Source organism: Exophiala spinifera (assembly GCF_000836115.1).
Source record: "Exophiala spinifera strain CBS 89968 unplaced genomic scaffold supercont1.6, whole genome shotgun sequence".
NCBI lineage: Eukaryota > Fungi > Ascomycota > Eurotiomycetes > Chaetothyriales > Herpotrichiellaceae > Exophiala > Exophiala spinifera.
Window position 1 is genome coordinate 2,598,065 of NW_015622518.1, and position 13,314 is coordinate 2,611,378.

General features: G+C 52.7%; 5 protein-coding genes across 5 annotated transcripts; 2 read left to right on the forward strand and 3 right to left on the reverse strand.

Moving 5' to 3' along the window:
* Nucleotides 1-147: 147 nt before the first annotated feature.
* Nucleotides 148-1,082, reverse strand: PV08_08904 (uncharacterized protein; the record flags this gene model as incomplete). Its single annotated transcript, XM_016383226.1, has 3 exons — nucleotides 148-513; nucleotides 601-902; nucleotides 1,004-1,082. 3 exons carry the CDS (start codon nucleotides 1,080-1,082, stop codon nucleotides 148-150), a joined length of 747 nt encoding a protein of 248 aa, XP_016233929.1.
* A 1,937-nt stretch (nucleotides 1,083-3,019) lies between these two features.
* PV08_08905 (uncharacterized protein) lies at nucleotides 3,020-5,022 on the forward strand (the record flags this gene model as incomplete). Its single annotated transcript, XM_016383227.1, has 4 exons — nucleotides 3,020-3,207; nucleotides 3,268-3,366; nucleotides 3,514-3,796; nucleotides 3,853-5,022. 4 exons carry the CDS (start codon nucleotides 3,020-3,022, stop codon nucleotides 5,020-5,022), a joined length of 1,740 nt encoding a protein of 579 aa, XP_016233930.1.
* Nucleotides 5,023-6,475: 1,453 nt separating this feature from the next.
* On the forward strand, nucleotides 6,476-8,394 carry PV08_08906 (uncharacterized protein; the record flags this gene model as incomplete). Its single annotated transcript, XM_016383228.1, has 4 exons — nucleotides 6,476-6,697; nucleotides 6,862-7,583; nucleotides 7,728-7,939; nucleotides 8,063-8,394. 4 exons carry the CDS (start codon nucleotides 6,476-6,478, stop codon nucleotides 8,392-8,394), a joined length of 1,488 nt encoding a protein of 495 aa, XP_016233931.1.
* Nucleotides 8,395-8,787: 393 nt separating this feature from the next.
* PV08_08907 (uncharacterized protein) lies at nucleotides 8,788-10,306 on the reverse strand (the record flags this gene model as incomplete). The annotated part of the gene is made up of 5 exons (XM_016383229.1): nucleotides 8,788-8,975; nucleotides 9,026-9,203; nucleotides 9,276-9,577; nucleotides 9,637-9,965; nucleotides 10,020-10,306. 5 exons carry the CDS (start codon nucleotides 10,304-10,306, stop codon nucleotides 8,788-8,790), a joined length of 1,284 nt encoding a protein of 427 aa, XP_016233932.1.
* Nucleotides 10,307-11,440: 1,134 nt separating this feature from the next.
* Nucleotides 11,441-13,190, reverse strand: PV08_08908 (uncharacterized protein; the record flags this gene model as incomplete). The annotated part of the gene is made up of 2 exons (XM_016383230.1): nucleotides 11,441-12,893; nucleotides 13,027-13,190. 2 exons carry the CDS (start codon nucleotides 13,188-13,190, stop codon nucleotides 11,441-11,443), a joined length of 1,617 nt encoding a protein of 538 aa, XP_016233933.1.
* Nucleotides 13,191-13,314: the final 124 nt, after the last annotated feature.

Genomic DNA, 13,314 nt, shown 5'->3' on the forward strand with positions numbered 1-13,314 from the left:
GGCTACTATTACTGCTCGGATGAGGAGGACGTGAAGACATTGATTTGATTGACGGCGCTATATGCATGCTACAAGGGTAACGAATGCATTCACGATTACTCGGACTATCGCACCGTCGTTCCCAAATCTCTCTCTGGCGTCCTCTGTTTACGACACCATTCGGTCTGCATCAGCTGCCCCAGCCGGTATGCGACCTTCGGCGAGATCTTTCTCTATCCTCGTGATTTCCGCCAGACTCTTTGCGTTCTTGATCATCTCTTGCACCCTCTTCTTCTCCGTCTCGGTCAACTGAGTCCGTACGCCTTTCCGCTTACCGTCGGCTTTTCCGTTGACGGCGGCACCAGATACATCAAACGACCTGCTCTTGACACCTTTGATCTTTGCTGCCAATTCGGATGGTTCTTCAGCAGTGCCAAAAAGTTCGGTTGCTTGCTCCCGTTCGGCGTCTCGGACCTTTTGAAAGTCGAGGAATCGTAACGACGGGATCGCCCATATGAGGTAGAGTCTGTAGTGCTGCAGGAGGAAACACAAAGAAAGTCAGCAGCGTCGACTTGCGGGGGTGTTGCACAACAATCCAGCAGCGCGCGTTGGTCCACTCACTTCTTTTTTCGTCACCGGGTTCTCCAGCAAACATAGATGCGTCAACCTTCCACACCCCATCAGCCCCTCCAGATCTCCCAGCTCTTTGACATGGTTTGCGGTGAGGACAAGCGTTGTCAGGTTTGGGATCTGCTCGGCGATTCTCTTGTCGACGCTCTGGATGCGATTCCGCGCACACAACAGCGTGTTTAACCGAGGCGAGAGAGGGAAGTTGGAGATGGTGATGATGTCGTTGTCTGTAAAGTCGATGGCGTCTTGTGGACCAGCGACACCAAGGTTCTCGATGGTAGGGATTTTGTGGCCTGTAATGTCGACAAAACAACACCGAGAGTGTGGTCAATTATGTCCTGCGCGCTCAAACAAAAACGGATTCAAGTGTAGCATCTGCTCTTTTCAGACATACCTCGGAGGTCAAGCTCCCGCTCCTTGAGCGGGTTCAGATATGATAAAGAGTTGTTGATCAGGTCGGCGGTGAGCCTCATGATTGTGAAATAGAGGGTAGGTGTATGTGGGCTTGTAATGCCGAAGTTGAAGGCTTGATCTAATGGGATCGTTCACCACTCCTTGCCGTGCTGTATGCCCCCTTCTTCTTTACAAACGTTGTGGTTATCAGAATTCTCGGATCAAATTGGTCCAAGCGCCGTAGGTAGTTGTGATTCGAGGTATTGTGAGTCTAGACGTCGAGGAGAGAGAGGAGAGAGGGACAGATGAGGACACGGTGCATTTGCCGAAGGGTTGGGAAATTTCGACGCGGTCATCTACAATCCCTCAAGTCCACATCAGTACCTGATGCGGCGCAGGAACTTTTTTCACGCAGCGGGAAGAGATGCCAAGGCCCAGCCAGCCAGAGCGCGGCCCAATGGATGTGCAGGAGCTTCTCCCCAGATTTTGCGCAACAACAAATCCACCAGCCTCGGCCACAGGAACCTTCGGTACACTGGACGCTGGATGCGGGATACTGGACACTGGACGACTTGCAAGTTCCTACGATGCAGGGCAACGTGCCAGGGCAGGTCACTACTCTCACAGAACCTACTGTGCAGTACTCTTGACTCGTCCTGCATGGACTGGATGAGAAAGTCGACAACCGCTCTGAGGCATCTAGGCGAACACGAGATTACACATCTCGTTTTGGGTAACTCATGCAAGGTAAATCGAGTCGCGTGAGGGTCTCGTGGTCTCGTGTGGCTGGTCCTCGCCTCTGCATCCCGCATCGGTACAGGATGCACCGTCCAAGTGCAGGTTCGTGGACGGATGTGGCTTGAGACCAACAGGTGACGAACGAGTGACGACGGCACTGCTCAGAAATGAGTTACGTAAACTAATGTATGTTCGGGAGTAGTGAGTACTCGTATTGTACAGTAGGACGTTTTCCGGATCAGCGTGTCCTTTGATAAGCGATACGTGGTAAGTGTAGCCGTTGAGAGACGGTGTTTGTATGGGCCACGGGCAGAGAATGCAAAGTGGTGGCTTGCCGTGCTCGTCCTTTCGGGACGTGGGCGAGCATCATCTGATGTCGTCGTGTAGACTATTGTGCGCGGCCCCGTCAAACCACGCACGGCTCGATCTGATCGATGATCACTGGATGAATTGACAAATTGACAATTGACGGATTGGATGCTTGACAGGCTATCGTCCTTCGAGCTCCTCCTGGGGTCCTCCTGGTTCCCTGCTGGACCCTCCTGTGCGCTCGCTGATCTCCCTGGTCTCCCTGGTCGCCCTCGACGGTGGTGGCCTAGTGAGCCTCGGTGGCATCGGTGGCCTCGGATGTGTCTGGTCGTCGTTCGAGCTTCCACAACAGGACGACAACCCCTGCGGCCTCCCCGCCTCAAACGCTCCGTCGACTGTTAAGGCCCAGCACAGGGCATCAATTCCACCCTCGCCTTCTCCGAGTGCGACATCCCTATCTACAGATGACACTCTACGAGCCCCGGCCTGATTCTAGAAGGAAATCCCTGCCCCCTCCGGCCAATGGCGCGCCCTCTCCACCTAGACCTTATCTTGCACTATGCCTCTTGCAGCCTGACGCTGGTCAGCCCGATGTTACCTCACCGTGGCAGCCGCCAATGCGAGGGCGAATGGATCCCGGGATCTGTTGCGCCCCGAACCACTTGGTCCAATCGCGGGCGGACGCCTATCTGCGGAGGAATTGCCGCACTGCGCAGGTCACTACACACACAGACATGTCAAGGGTTGCTTGGTCGAGGAGCTTGTCGAGCTTGTGGCGCTTGGGAAAGCTTGGAACGTATAAAGAGACCCGAGGCAATCTGGCATCCAACGCCTCTCTCCCTATCCCTGATCCCTCTTTCTCATCTGCTCCCTCCGAGGCAATCTGGCATCCGACGCCTCTCTCCCTATCCCTGATCCCTCTTTCTCATCTGCTCCCTCTTCGTCGAGCCACCGAATATTAACAGCAAAGATGAACAAAGAAGACCCCAATCTCGTGGGCGAGAAGGACGCCAACGGCGAAGGTCGCAATGGCTCGTTCTCGGCTCATGCCCGGGGTCGCCAGTTCAGCGTCGACCCAGAGGACCAGGCCATGGTCGCAACCGATGTGAACAAACTGCACCGCAACCTCAAAGGCAGACATATGCAGATGATTGCCATGTAAGCAACACGCAACACGCAACCCGCGACACCGACTCCGTACTGATTGAATGCTCGTAGTGGTGGTGCCATTGGTGCCGGTCTGTTTGTTGGTTCTGGGGGTGCTTTCCAGACGGGTGGCCCTGCCTCTGTCCTTCTGGGTTTCATGATTGTCGGTGAGTGTGACCTCTATCCCATCTCCAGCAAGACTTTGTGAAAGACGCAATCGCTAACTCTCTTACTTTCCTCGCAGGTCTCATGGTGTAAGTTCTGTCCGGTTGTGTCAGCCGCAGTCTGGCCTCTTGTCTGACATCATGATCTTTTTAGCTATCTCATGATGCAAGCACTCGCCGAAATGAGCGTCATGTATCCGATCAACGGTGCCTTCACCATGTACATCTGTCGCTTCGTCGATCCGTCTCTTGGATTTGCCTGTGGATGGGAATATGCCATCTCTTGGCTCACGGTGCTTCCCTTCGAAATTTCGGCCGCTTGCAACATTATCCACTACTGGCATGGCTCGGACGGTATCAACAACAGCGCTTGGATCGTTCCGCTTCTGGTCGCCCTTGTTGCGATTCAATTTTTCGGCGTGAGAGGATATGGAGAGGTCGGTTCTTGCATGTCCATGTCTAGAGGCCGCACTGAACTAATGATATGCCCCAGGTCGAGTTCGTCCTCAGTATCATCAAGGTTCTCGCTTGCACAGGCTTCATCATTCTCGGCATCATCATCGACTGTGGTGGTGTGCCTACAGATGACCGAGGCTATATTGGAGCCAGATACTGGCATTCGCCCTATTCTGCGTTCCTCAATGGCTTCCACGGCTTCTGCAGCGTCTTCGTTACTGCTGCTTTCGCCTACACTGGCACTGAGCTGACTGGATTGGCTGCCGCTGAAGCCGCAGACCCGAAGAGAGAAATCCCAAGAGCCTCCAAGCAGGTGGTGTGGCGTATCGCCATCTTCTACATTGTCAACCTTTTCCTGGTTGGTTTGATCGTACCTGCAAACAGCCCACTGTACTCTGGAGAAGGCTCCGAGTCCCGTCACTCACCTTTCGTCATTGCCATCCAACTCGCTGGCATCAAGGTCCTCCCGTCGATCTTCAACGCCGTCATCTTGATGGCGGTCATGAGTGTCGCGAACTCGTGTACCTTTGGTTCGACCCGTACTGTCCAGGCCCTTGCTGCAAATGGCATGGCTCCCAAGATCCTAGCTTATGTTGACAAGAAAGGCCGCCCGGTGCCCGTGGTCATTGTTCAGCTCCTCTTTGGATGCCTTGCCTTTATCAACTTGGCCAAAGACGGTGGCACTATTTTCACCTGGCTTCTGTCTCTGTCTGGTCTCGCGATCCTCTTCGTCTACGGCAGCATCGCTCTGGCGCACATTCGCTTCCGCGCCGCCTGGAAGGCCAACGGTCACAGTGTGGACGAGCTCCCCTTCCGCGCCGCATTCGGTATCTATGGCTCATACCTCTGTCTCCTCATCAACATCATCGCTCTGATAGCCCAGTTTTACACCGCATTGTACCCGGTCGGCGGACCCAACTTGGACTCCGAGACTTTTTTCCAACTCTACCTCGCCGGACCCCTTCTCATTTTCCTCTATCTGTGCTGGAAAGTCTACAGCTGGTACTATGTCCCCTCGGACCGCCCCCTGTTTATCCGAACAAAGGATATTGACATTTACACGGGCATGAGAGAGTCTCAGCTCGCCATCAGTGGCCGCGATGTTCCAGAGGATCAGAGACGCGCCAGCGTCATGTCCATGATTGAGGAAAACAAGAAGAAGGGGATCAAGGGTTACCTCATGGCCGGCATCAGAAACATCATCTAAATGAGACATTTGATTTGCTCGATTGGTTGTTGCCTCTTATCGAGATCTCAGAGACACTTCCCTTGGTTCTCCATGCGCGAACGTGCGCGACTTGTCTCCGTTGTTCACCTAACGTGGTCGCCATGATCAGTGGTGATGCGTCAAGAGGAGAGAGGGTGTGAGGAGGGATGAGAGATGAGAGAAGAAAAACAAAAGTCGTGTTGTGTACCGATTATACCACGTGTCAAAATAGCTGTGTATTTGAGAGAGTGCCTCTGGGACCACAGACCAATCTCATCGCCTTTTTATAATGGATGGATGCAGAAGATACCTACATAATATCAGCCAGATTTCCAATTGAAAGCTCAAAACTGAAATCGTGTGAGTGCCATTTATCTATCACATTATCGATGTGAGAGAGAGTGTGTGTGTGAGAGAGAGGATTTGGTAATGAACACTGTTTCTCGACCGAGGTGGCAGGTAAGTAAGCACCTTATGTACGGTCTCTTATGTCACCCTATCGTATCCCTCGCCTATAGCTTCGTGACTACCGAAGGGAATAACATGTTACATTGTCACAATCGTGTACTCGCATGCGTACGGTCTTGTGACACTCATCCTCTTGTTTTCTCTGCATTCTCTTGTGCTTTCTGTGCCTCGTGTCGTCAGGTACCTCCTCACAAGCGTGGGTGACCTGTACAACCTTGACTTCCTAATCTGCGTACGTACGTACTTTAGCAATGAGTCGGCACCATGTCTACTTATGTAGGTACGAGAGAGAATCTGTACGGAGCACATACATACATGCATACACCACGGAGGGCTCGCCAGTACAGTGTCGAGTTATCTAGGTTATCTAAGGAAAGTATGATTCGACCTAGGTAGATAAGACAACAAAGGTACCTTATAATTTACACTGGACTAGGGAGCCAAATCTCTCTCCCAGTTGCGTCGGGATTTTCCGATCCGTTGATAAGCGAATGAACTCGATCTACGAAGTTGACGCTAATGGTGAGGCGCATAGACTTAATCTACAGGTATCTCCTCCTGTATTTTCGGCAGCCAAGTGACCCGTACTTTTTCATCATCGCGTTGAGCGCCGACCAGATCGGCAAAAGCCGATCTACTTTGCTTGTTGCCATCTTTCGAGAAGCATTATCTACATAGGATGCATCCCTTTCCGTCCACCGCAACATGCCTTATCGTCATCTATTTTCTCTGTCACGACTGTGAAGGGATGGATGCATACGTACAGAGAGTGCTGCGCGAGAAGACTCACACGGCAAGCACAAGCATAAATAAGGTAGCCCGGCCTCAGCTACTCTGTCATGACTCTCAATGCAAGAACTCAAAGACGTTTCATCATCTTCGCAGACTCGTGACTTTTTGAAGCTGTCCCCTGAACTCGGAATCCCCCTTCCCAAAGCATCGTTGGCTTCCTGTGGAGGCCACCGTCAAACCATCATCTGCAGAGATGGATGCCAATGCTGAGACGGAGAAGAAGCAAGGTCTTGTTGACACCAAGTACCCCGTGAGAGATGAGGTGGTAGATGCCGGTGACGACGGGCTGGCAAGCCACCATGCTGTCATTCACATTGACCCTGAGAAGGAGAAGGCCGCTTTCAGGAAGTTCGACAGATACACCATACCGGCGTCGTTCGTGTTTATGGTTCTTTGCGCTCTGGACAGAAACAACGTGAGTGAGGGAGAATCCCACCAACTCCTCCTCCTCCTCCTCCTTCTTCCTCTCTCTTCTTCCCCCCGTTCCCCTCGAGGGGCGTTCGGCTACTACGAGTTAACTCCCTAGTACTGTTATTTTCATCGTTTGTACTGACACAATGCCATCGTCTATATGTGCAGCTGGGGAACGCGCGTGTCTTCGGATTCGATGCCGACATTGGTCTCCACGGCCGGCAGTTCGGGAACATCAACACGTTTTCCAGCCTGACCACGATGCTGTTTGAGATCCCGTGGGTGCTGGCCGTCCGGCGGTTCGGTGCCAACAAGGCTCTTGGGACGGCCTTCTTCATCTGGAGCGCGTCCACGTTGGGCACGGCTTTCGTGCAGAACTACGCGCAGGCCGTCGTCTGCCGTATGCTCGTCAACGCCGCCGGCGGCGGCCTCGAGCAGGGGTTCGCCTACCTCTTCTCCACCATCTACCCCCGCCACCTGGCGGGCAAGCGGATCATCACGAACAATCTGGCAATGTGCGTCTCGGGCGCGTTCGGCGGCCTCTTCGCCTGGGCCATCCAGCAGATGGGCACCCGGCGGGGTCTCGCGGCGTGGAGGTGGCTCTTCATCATCGAGTTCGCCATCACCGTCGTCGTCGGCGGCACGTGCTGGATGTTTCTCCCCGGCACGGCCGAGACCGCCTGGTTCCTGACCGCCGAGGAGAAGGAGACCATGCGCCTTCGAAAGGAGCGCGACGCGATATACCGTGGGCCCGAACGGTTTGATCGCAGGTGGATCAAGATTGCCCTCCTCGAGCCGTTCGTCTACATGCTCGGTGTCGCCTTCTTTACCTCTTCCGTCGCCATCAACGGTTTCAACATCTTCTTGCCAACCATCCTTGCAGGTCTCGGGTGAGTTTGGTGTCCTCCCCTTCCCCCCTTCTGCTCTGCCCCCCCCCCCCCCTTTTTTTTTTTTGGTTCTCAAAAAGACAAAAAGGCAAAAAAGGAAATTCAGTCATGGTGCATTTTTTGGCTTACAAAGTGAACCCGAGACAGTTATGCGAATCTACACGTCAATTACATGACCATCCCGGTCTATGTCGTCGGCGCCGTGTCTTTGGTCACGGTCGTCTATTTCTCGGATCGGTTCAAGCGTCGAGGAGCATTCATTATCGGATGCTGTGTTCCTGTCGTGGCCGGCTACCTCATAGCCGTTGGCACGTCGAATGCGCACGCTGGCTATGCCGCCATGTTTATCCTCGTCCTGGGTATGTGTTTTCTTCTAACTGGACATACCTGTGCCACCAAGGCACCCACCCTACTAGGCTGTCTGAACTTTGAATTTTTGGTGGCTTCTTCTTTGGCTAACAGAAAGATGTTTTGCGCACCAGGAATCTATCCCATATCTACTTTGGCCGTCACCTGGGCCGCGGGGACTTTTGCCCCCGACGACAAGCGTGCCTTCGGTATGCCTCTTGCGAGCTCGATTGGAAATCTCTCCAACTTTGTCTCTTCGCAGCTCTATCCAACCCAACAAGGCCCGAGGTACATTCAGGGCAACGGCGTCACGGCTGGCCTCACCGTGGTTGCCGCGTTCCTCTACGGCTCTTGTTGGCTCTTGTTGCGCTCACGGAACAAGAAGAAGGAGAAGTTGATCGCAGAGGGAGCCACCACGAATGGCTTGGAGGGAGACAGAGCTCTCAACCACAAGTATATTCTCTGAGCTCAAGATGATGGGGAACAGCGAAACCGTCTCAATTGGAGAGGGTCTTAACAGTCAGGAGCCACCACCATAGGAGTATCCAAGCAACAAGGCATACGCTGCGGAATCATGGCAAGACTCAAGAAGTCGATATGCCCTCAAGGTTTCACGCGTGCCGGTCATACGGACTAAGTAGAGACTTCACGGACGAGAAGGAAAGTCCCCAAAGCCAATTGCCTCCAATATTGTATGGGTGTTAGCCAAAGATGTGCCGCTCTTCCTAATCTGTATATAGAGTGGGGTTTATGCGGCTGAACTCAATCAAGGGCGACCGATGTATCATGTGAGTGTCAGATATGGCAACAATCTTGATGAAGAGATGTCCCAGTCCACAAGCCGGCATGTACCAGTCTCTCAAACGTTATAGTCGTTTAGCCACGGGTCATCGAGAAGCTCACGAGCCGTTAGTCGGTCCTTCGGGTCCCCTCGCAACATTGACCTGATAAAGTTAAGAAATAGAACTTTCTTTTCGCCTTCAAGCCGTTCTTCTCGAGCCTCAAGTGATAGCTTGTCGGCAAGATCGATTCCAGTTAGAAGGCGGCCTGTATGAAGAAGCTTAGCCTCCAGTGCTCAACAAACAGACTCGTGAAACGAATGAACTTACCCGATCGGTCAAAATACTTCCAACTAGTCTCACTCTTTTCTAAGAATGATAGAGGGGGCGTGCCGAGATAGGCTACCATTTCTGCTAGGTGATATTTATTTGAAAGCTTGTTTGTGATCGGGTCATAGGCGTCAAACAGATGTTTATCGTAGAAAAGATCCCAGATCTGAAAAGGCTTGAGGGGTTAGCAAGCAGCAATCCAAATCCGATTCAGCGTTGCCCAGGGGAAAACCCGTACCATAGTGCCAATGTTCCAGATGTCAACACTGTAGCTCCAGTCCATATCCAGTAACACCTCGGGTGCCGTGTAGATTTCTGGCTGAATATCGTCCTCCCCAGTTCCCCATTCGAATCTGGCTAGCCCGAAATCGCTCAAGACGGGAAGTCCAATGGCCTTTGGCCTGTCGATGGGGCGAGACTGGTAAATTGTTCGGTCTGGGTAGATATTCCGGGCGCTGGGGTTGGTCATCTCGGCTTGTTCAAAGGCTTGTAGAACTGAGGGGTCGTCGAGACCAAGCATAATGTTGCTTGCCTTGATATCTAGGTAAGCGTCAGCTGGGGGGTTAATTTGTGGTCGAACACCGCAGCCTATTTCGCACCTGTATGCACCAAGTGGCATTCACTGTGTAGATAGTCCATTGCTCGAATAACGCAGGTAAGCACCGGTCGAAGAAGCTCTTCCGTGAGTCTGTGCCGACTGTCTTGGTATTGGAGTGCCCTGAGGGTTTGCCAAAGAGGAGTGTGTACTAGACACTGATGCTTGCCATCGGGACCGTCGGCCTCGAAGCTATCAAGGCAGGTGCGAATATATTTCCGTCCAGGATGGTTAGAATCGATCGCGGAGAGATATTTGTAGATCGTGACTTCGTGGTCCAATGCCGAGCTCAAGCCTCGTGCAAAGATCTTGAGAACGACGTAAGCCTGTTTCCTACAGCGCGGTTTGTTAGTCTCACAGTCTTTTAAGCAGAGTCATGACACGAACTCCAAATCCCAGGCGAGCCAAACCGTCGAGCTGGCACCAAATCCGAGCTTCCCAACAACTCTGTACTTTGCCCCAAGAATTTCACCAGTATAGACTGGGTAGAAGTTTGACGGGCTGTAGAAAGGAAGAGTCTCCTCTTCGATTTTCCTCATCCGATTCTCTTGCCTGAGCTTCATTCCTCCAGTGGGGGCATAGTTTCTGTGTTGAGGAGGGCATCGCAGATGCTTCCACGGTGCACCTTTGATTGAGATCGGGGTCTGGCGCCATTGTATAAGCGCCCTCTGCATGGAGTCTGCGGTGTTGCGGAGTTTATAGAGCGCCCGGTAAAAGCGAAAGGGGATTTGCGCAGCGTCACTAGGTTGGGTTGGGTCGGGCTGGCAGTGGGCACGGCTGGTACTGGGACTATCAGATACAAACGTGGCTCAGAACCTTGATCCGTCCAGAGGTTGTAGCGTTGTACTATCTCAGAACCAGAACATACGCCTCTAACTAGAACTGGGGATCTGTTAACAGGTTAATGCGGGCTGCTAGACAGGATTACAGTGCAGGATTTTAGCGCTTGACGAACATCTAGCCATGGATCTTGACAATGGAGGTAAATAACGAATGCGTCTAGTGGAGTGTCTGAGCTGTCGGCATTTGGGAATTAGTAGGTATGCAGGTTAGGGAAGGGAACTAGACCAAATGTTACAATAAGAAACGTAAAGACCGAGTTGATAATTTGGAACCTCCGTATATACATTAGGAAGGTACTGCAAGACACTCGCAAGTGTTTGCGCTTGCTACGGAGAAAGGAATGGATGGATGTATCTGGTGACTCAGCGAGGCACTTTCCACATCGTTGGACGAGTGAGAGCGATCGCAGTGAAACAAAGGCCACGAGTCAATCCTCTCGGAGACAGTCAGAACCGGCCGTTTCCTATGACATCAAACAGCGAAGAAGGAAAATTCCATAACCTCAGACTCGAAGTTTCCCCCCGACATTCGCGATTCCGCGGTCCAGCAAGTTGTTCGAGTCGTGCGATCATGGCACGAGAAATTGAGAAGGCAAACAATCTGAGTGTAGCCATGTGATAGAAGCGAGGAGAAGCCTGGGTATCCTTTCGCAAGGAAAAGATACACATCAACTCCGATGATGGCTTTTTGTCGAAAATCACAATGCGCAAGTATGAAAGTGTTGGCGTGGCGGTTGAAAGGGCAGCCCTCCTGGCTCTCAGCCCGATAGTGTATCAACCCCAAGCGCCATGCAGCTGCAAAGTCTATCCGTATCGAGATAGACACAGCGTTCAAGTGTGATCCAACATGCATAAAGAGGATCTGCAAATGGAATTGCTCCAATTGCAAGCATTCGAATGAGACGAGGACCAAGATCCACGTCAACGAGGCAATTGTGGACAATTGCCTTCGGAGTCCACATTCATCTAATCAGCGTCGGGGTCTCCACCTAGACGGAGAACCATTGCCCGCAGGCGTTGGATCTCAGTGGTGAGGAGTTCAGTATGCTCTTGCTTCCTCTGCCGAGACTTCCGAGCGGCAGCAGTATTCTTCTTCCGCTTGGCAGTTTCCTTGTCGTCCTCACTGTCGATAGTGATTTCCGGCAGGATCTTGCGCGACTTGGACTTGTTGATACCCACAGTATCAGACAACTTTCGGCCATGAATCAGTGGCTGAGAAGGAGGGCGACCGGGAGAAGACTTCTGGCGAACCATGGGCGCAACTGGTTCTGATCTTTTGGCGGGCTTGGCTTTTACAGACTCAAAACTCGCCTTCAGTTGCTCAGCGGTAGGTACCGACTGCTGGGCAAATTGATCAAACTCGTCCTTAGGGAAGAGTGGGGCCATGGCTTCGAGCTCAGAGTAGTTGAGTTGGCCGTCGAGAAGACCGTCCTCGAGCGGGGAGGTATTGAGTCCGCTGCTGGGCATGGCAGGGGACTCGAGGTAGCCAGATTCTGGGGTACTGAAGTTGGGGAAAGCGGTGGAAGGAGGAGCGGACATTGTGTAGTCATCCCGGAACAACTCGGACGGAGAAACAGTACCACTTGTGGCATTGAACTCCGTCTGGGCCGAGTAGTTGGCTCCAATGTTGAAGAAGTCATCCTGGGAGGCGAGCAAATCACCTCCCGGGAGATACATCTGATCAAAAGCACTAGACATGAAGCCTGGTGAGGTCAGTCTCTGGGCAGCACGCCACAGCGGATCAGGATGCTTAGTACCTTGTGGAATGGTCACAGTAGGCCGAGACTGACGATGACTATTGGGCGCGGGTGCGTTGAAGAGTGGAACTGGCGGACGCGAATGCGATAGGGACTGCGAATGAGCAAGCTGACGCAAATGCTGTGCAGATAGTCGTTTATGCAAAGATGGACTGGAGAAAGACCGATGATTGGTATTGCCTGAGAACTGGGACTGAGAAGACTGAATGGGAGACACTCGATTGCCGATGGAGAGATGTCTGGTTTGCAGTGGTCTCGAGTTATTAGGGACTATACTCAATGTCGCCTGCGCACGCGAGGCTATCGGAAGGACTTGCGAAGTCTCGGGGACGTCGAATAGCTGAAAGTCCTGGTTGAAGCTGTGTTGGATACTGTTCTGCGACGATGCAGTCGATGGTGCTTGAGTTGAAAGACGCCATGGTTGCTGGTTAGCCGTGGTGAAGGATGTGAAATCCAACGCGTTAATGGTTGCGGTGGGTGAAGAGTCCGGGGCGCGGGAGGCGACGACGAAGTCTCGTTTGTTCACAGGTCCGGGTGGACGAGTGGACTGAGGGGGGTGAGGTGAGAGTTGAGAGTTGAGTAACCGTGGGTGGGTGACAGACTCTATCTTGCCGAGGCTTGATAGAAGTGGCGAACGACGAAAGATCAGAAGGTCTCCATTACTGATGAGTCCTTGTTGTTGCTTGGTGACGGTGATGTTGAGGTGTAACGGAGGGGAAGAAGAAAAATCGCAGGCAGAAGCGGGAGAGGGAGAGATTAAGTGCGCGAGCCTGAGGGAGCCTTGGCGGGTCTAACCCGGAATAGGCATTAGGCGCACTAGACTGCCTGAGGCTGTCTCGGCTCCACTGAGTGATACGCAGCACCGTCTTGCGCCAGACAGGACTCCGTCTGGAGAGTAATTCTGGCTTAGTTGCACGGGCTACCCAAAGTCCCCCTGCAAGGCCATTATTCCCTGTCATCCTGGAGTCATCTTGAGGACGAGAGAGGCCTCGAGTGATCGACTAGGCCTCGACTTATCGATCCTGCATAAGGCGAAGACATCACTACCAAAAAAAATGTGTCTACAGCCCCAAGGCATATATG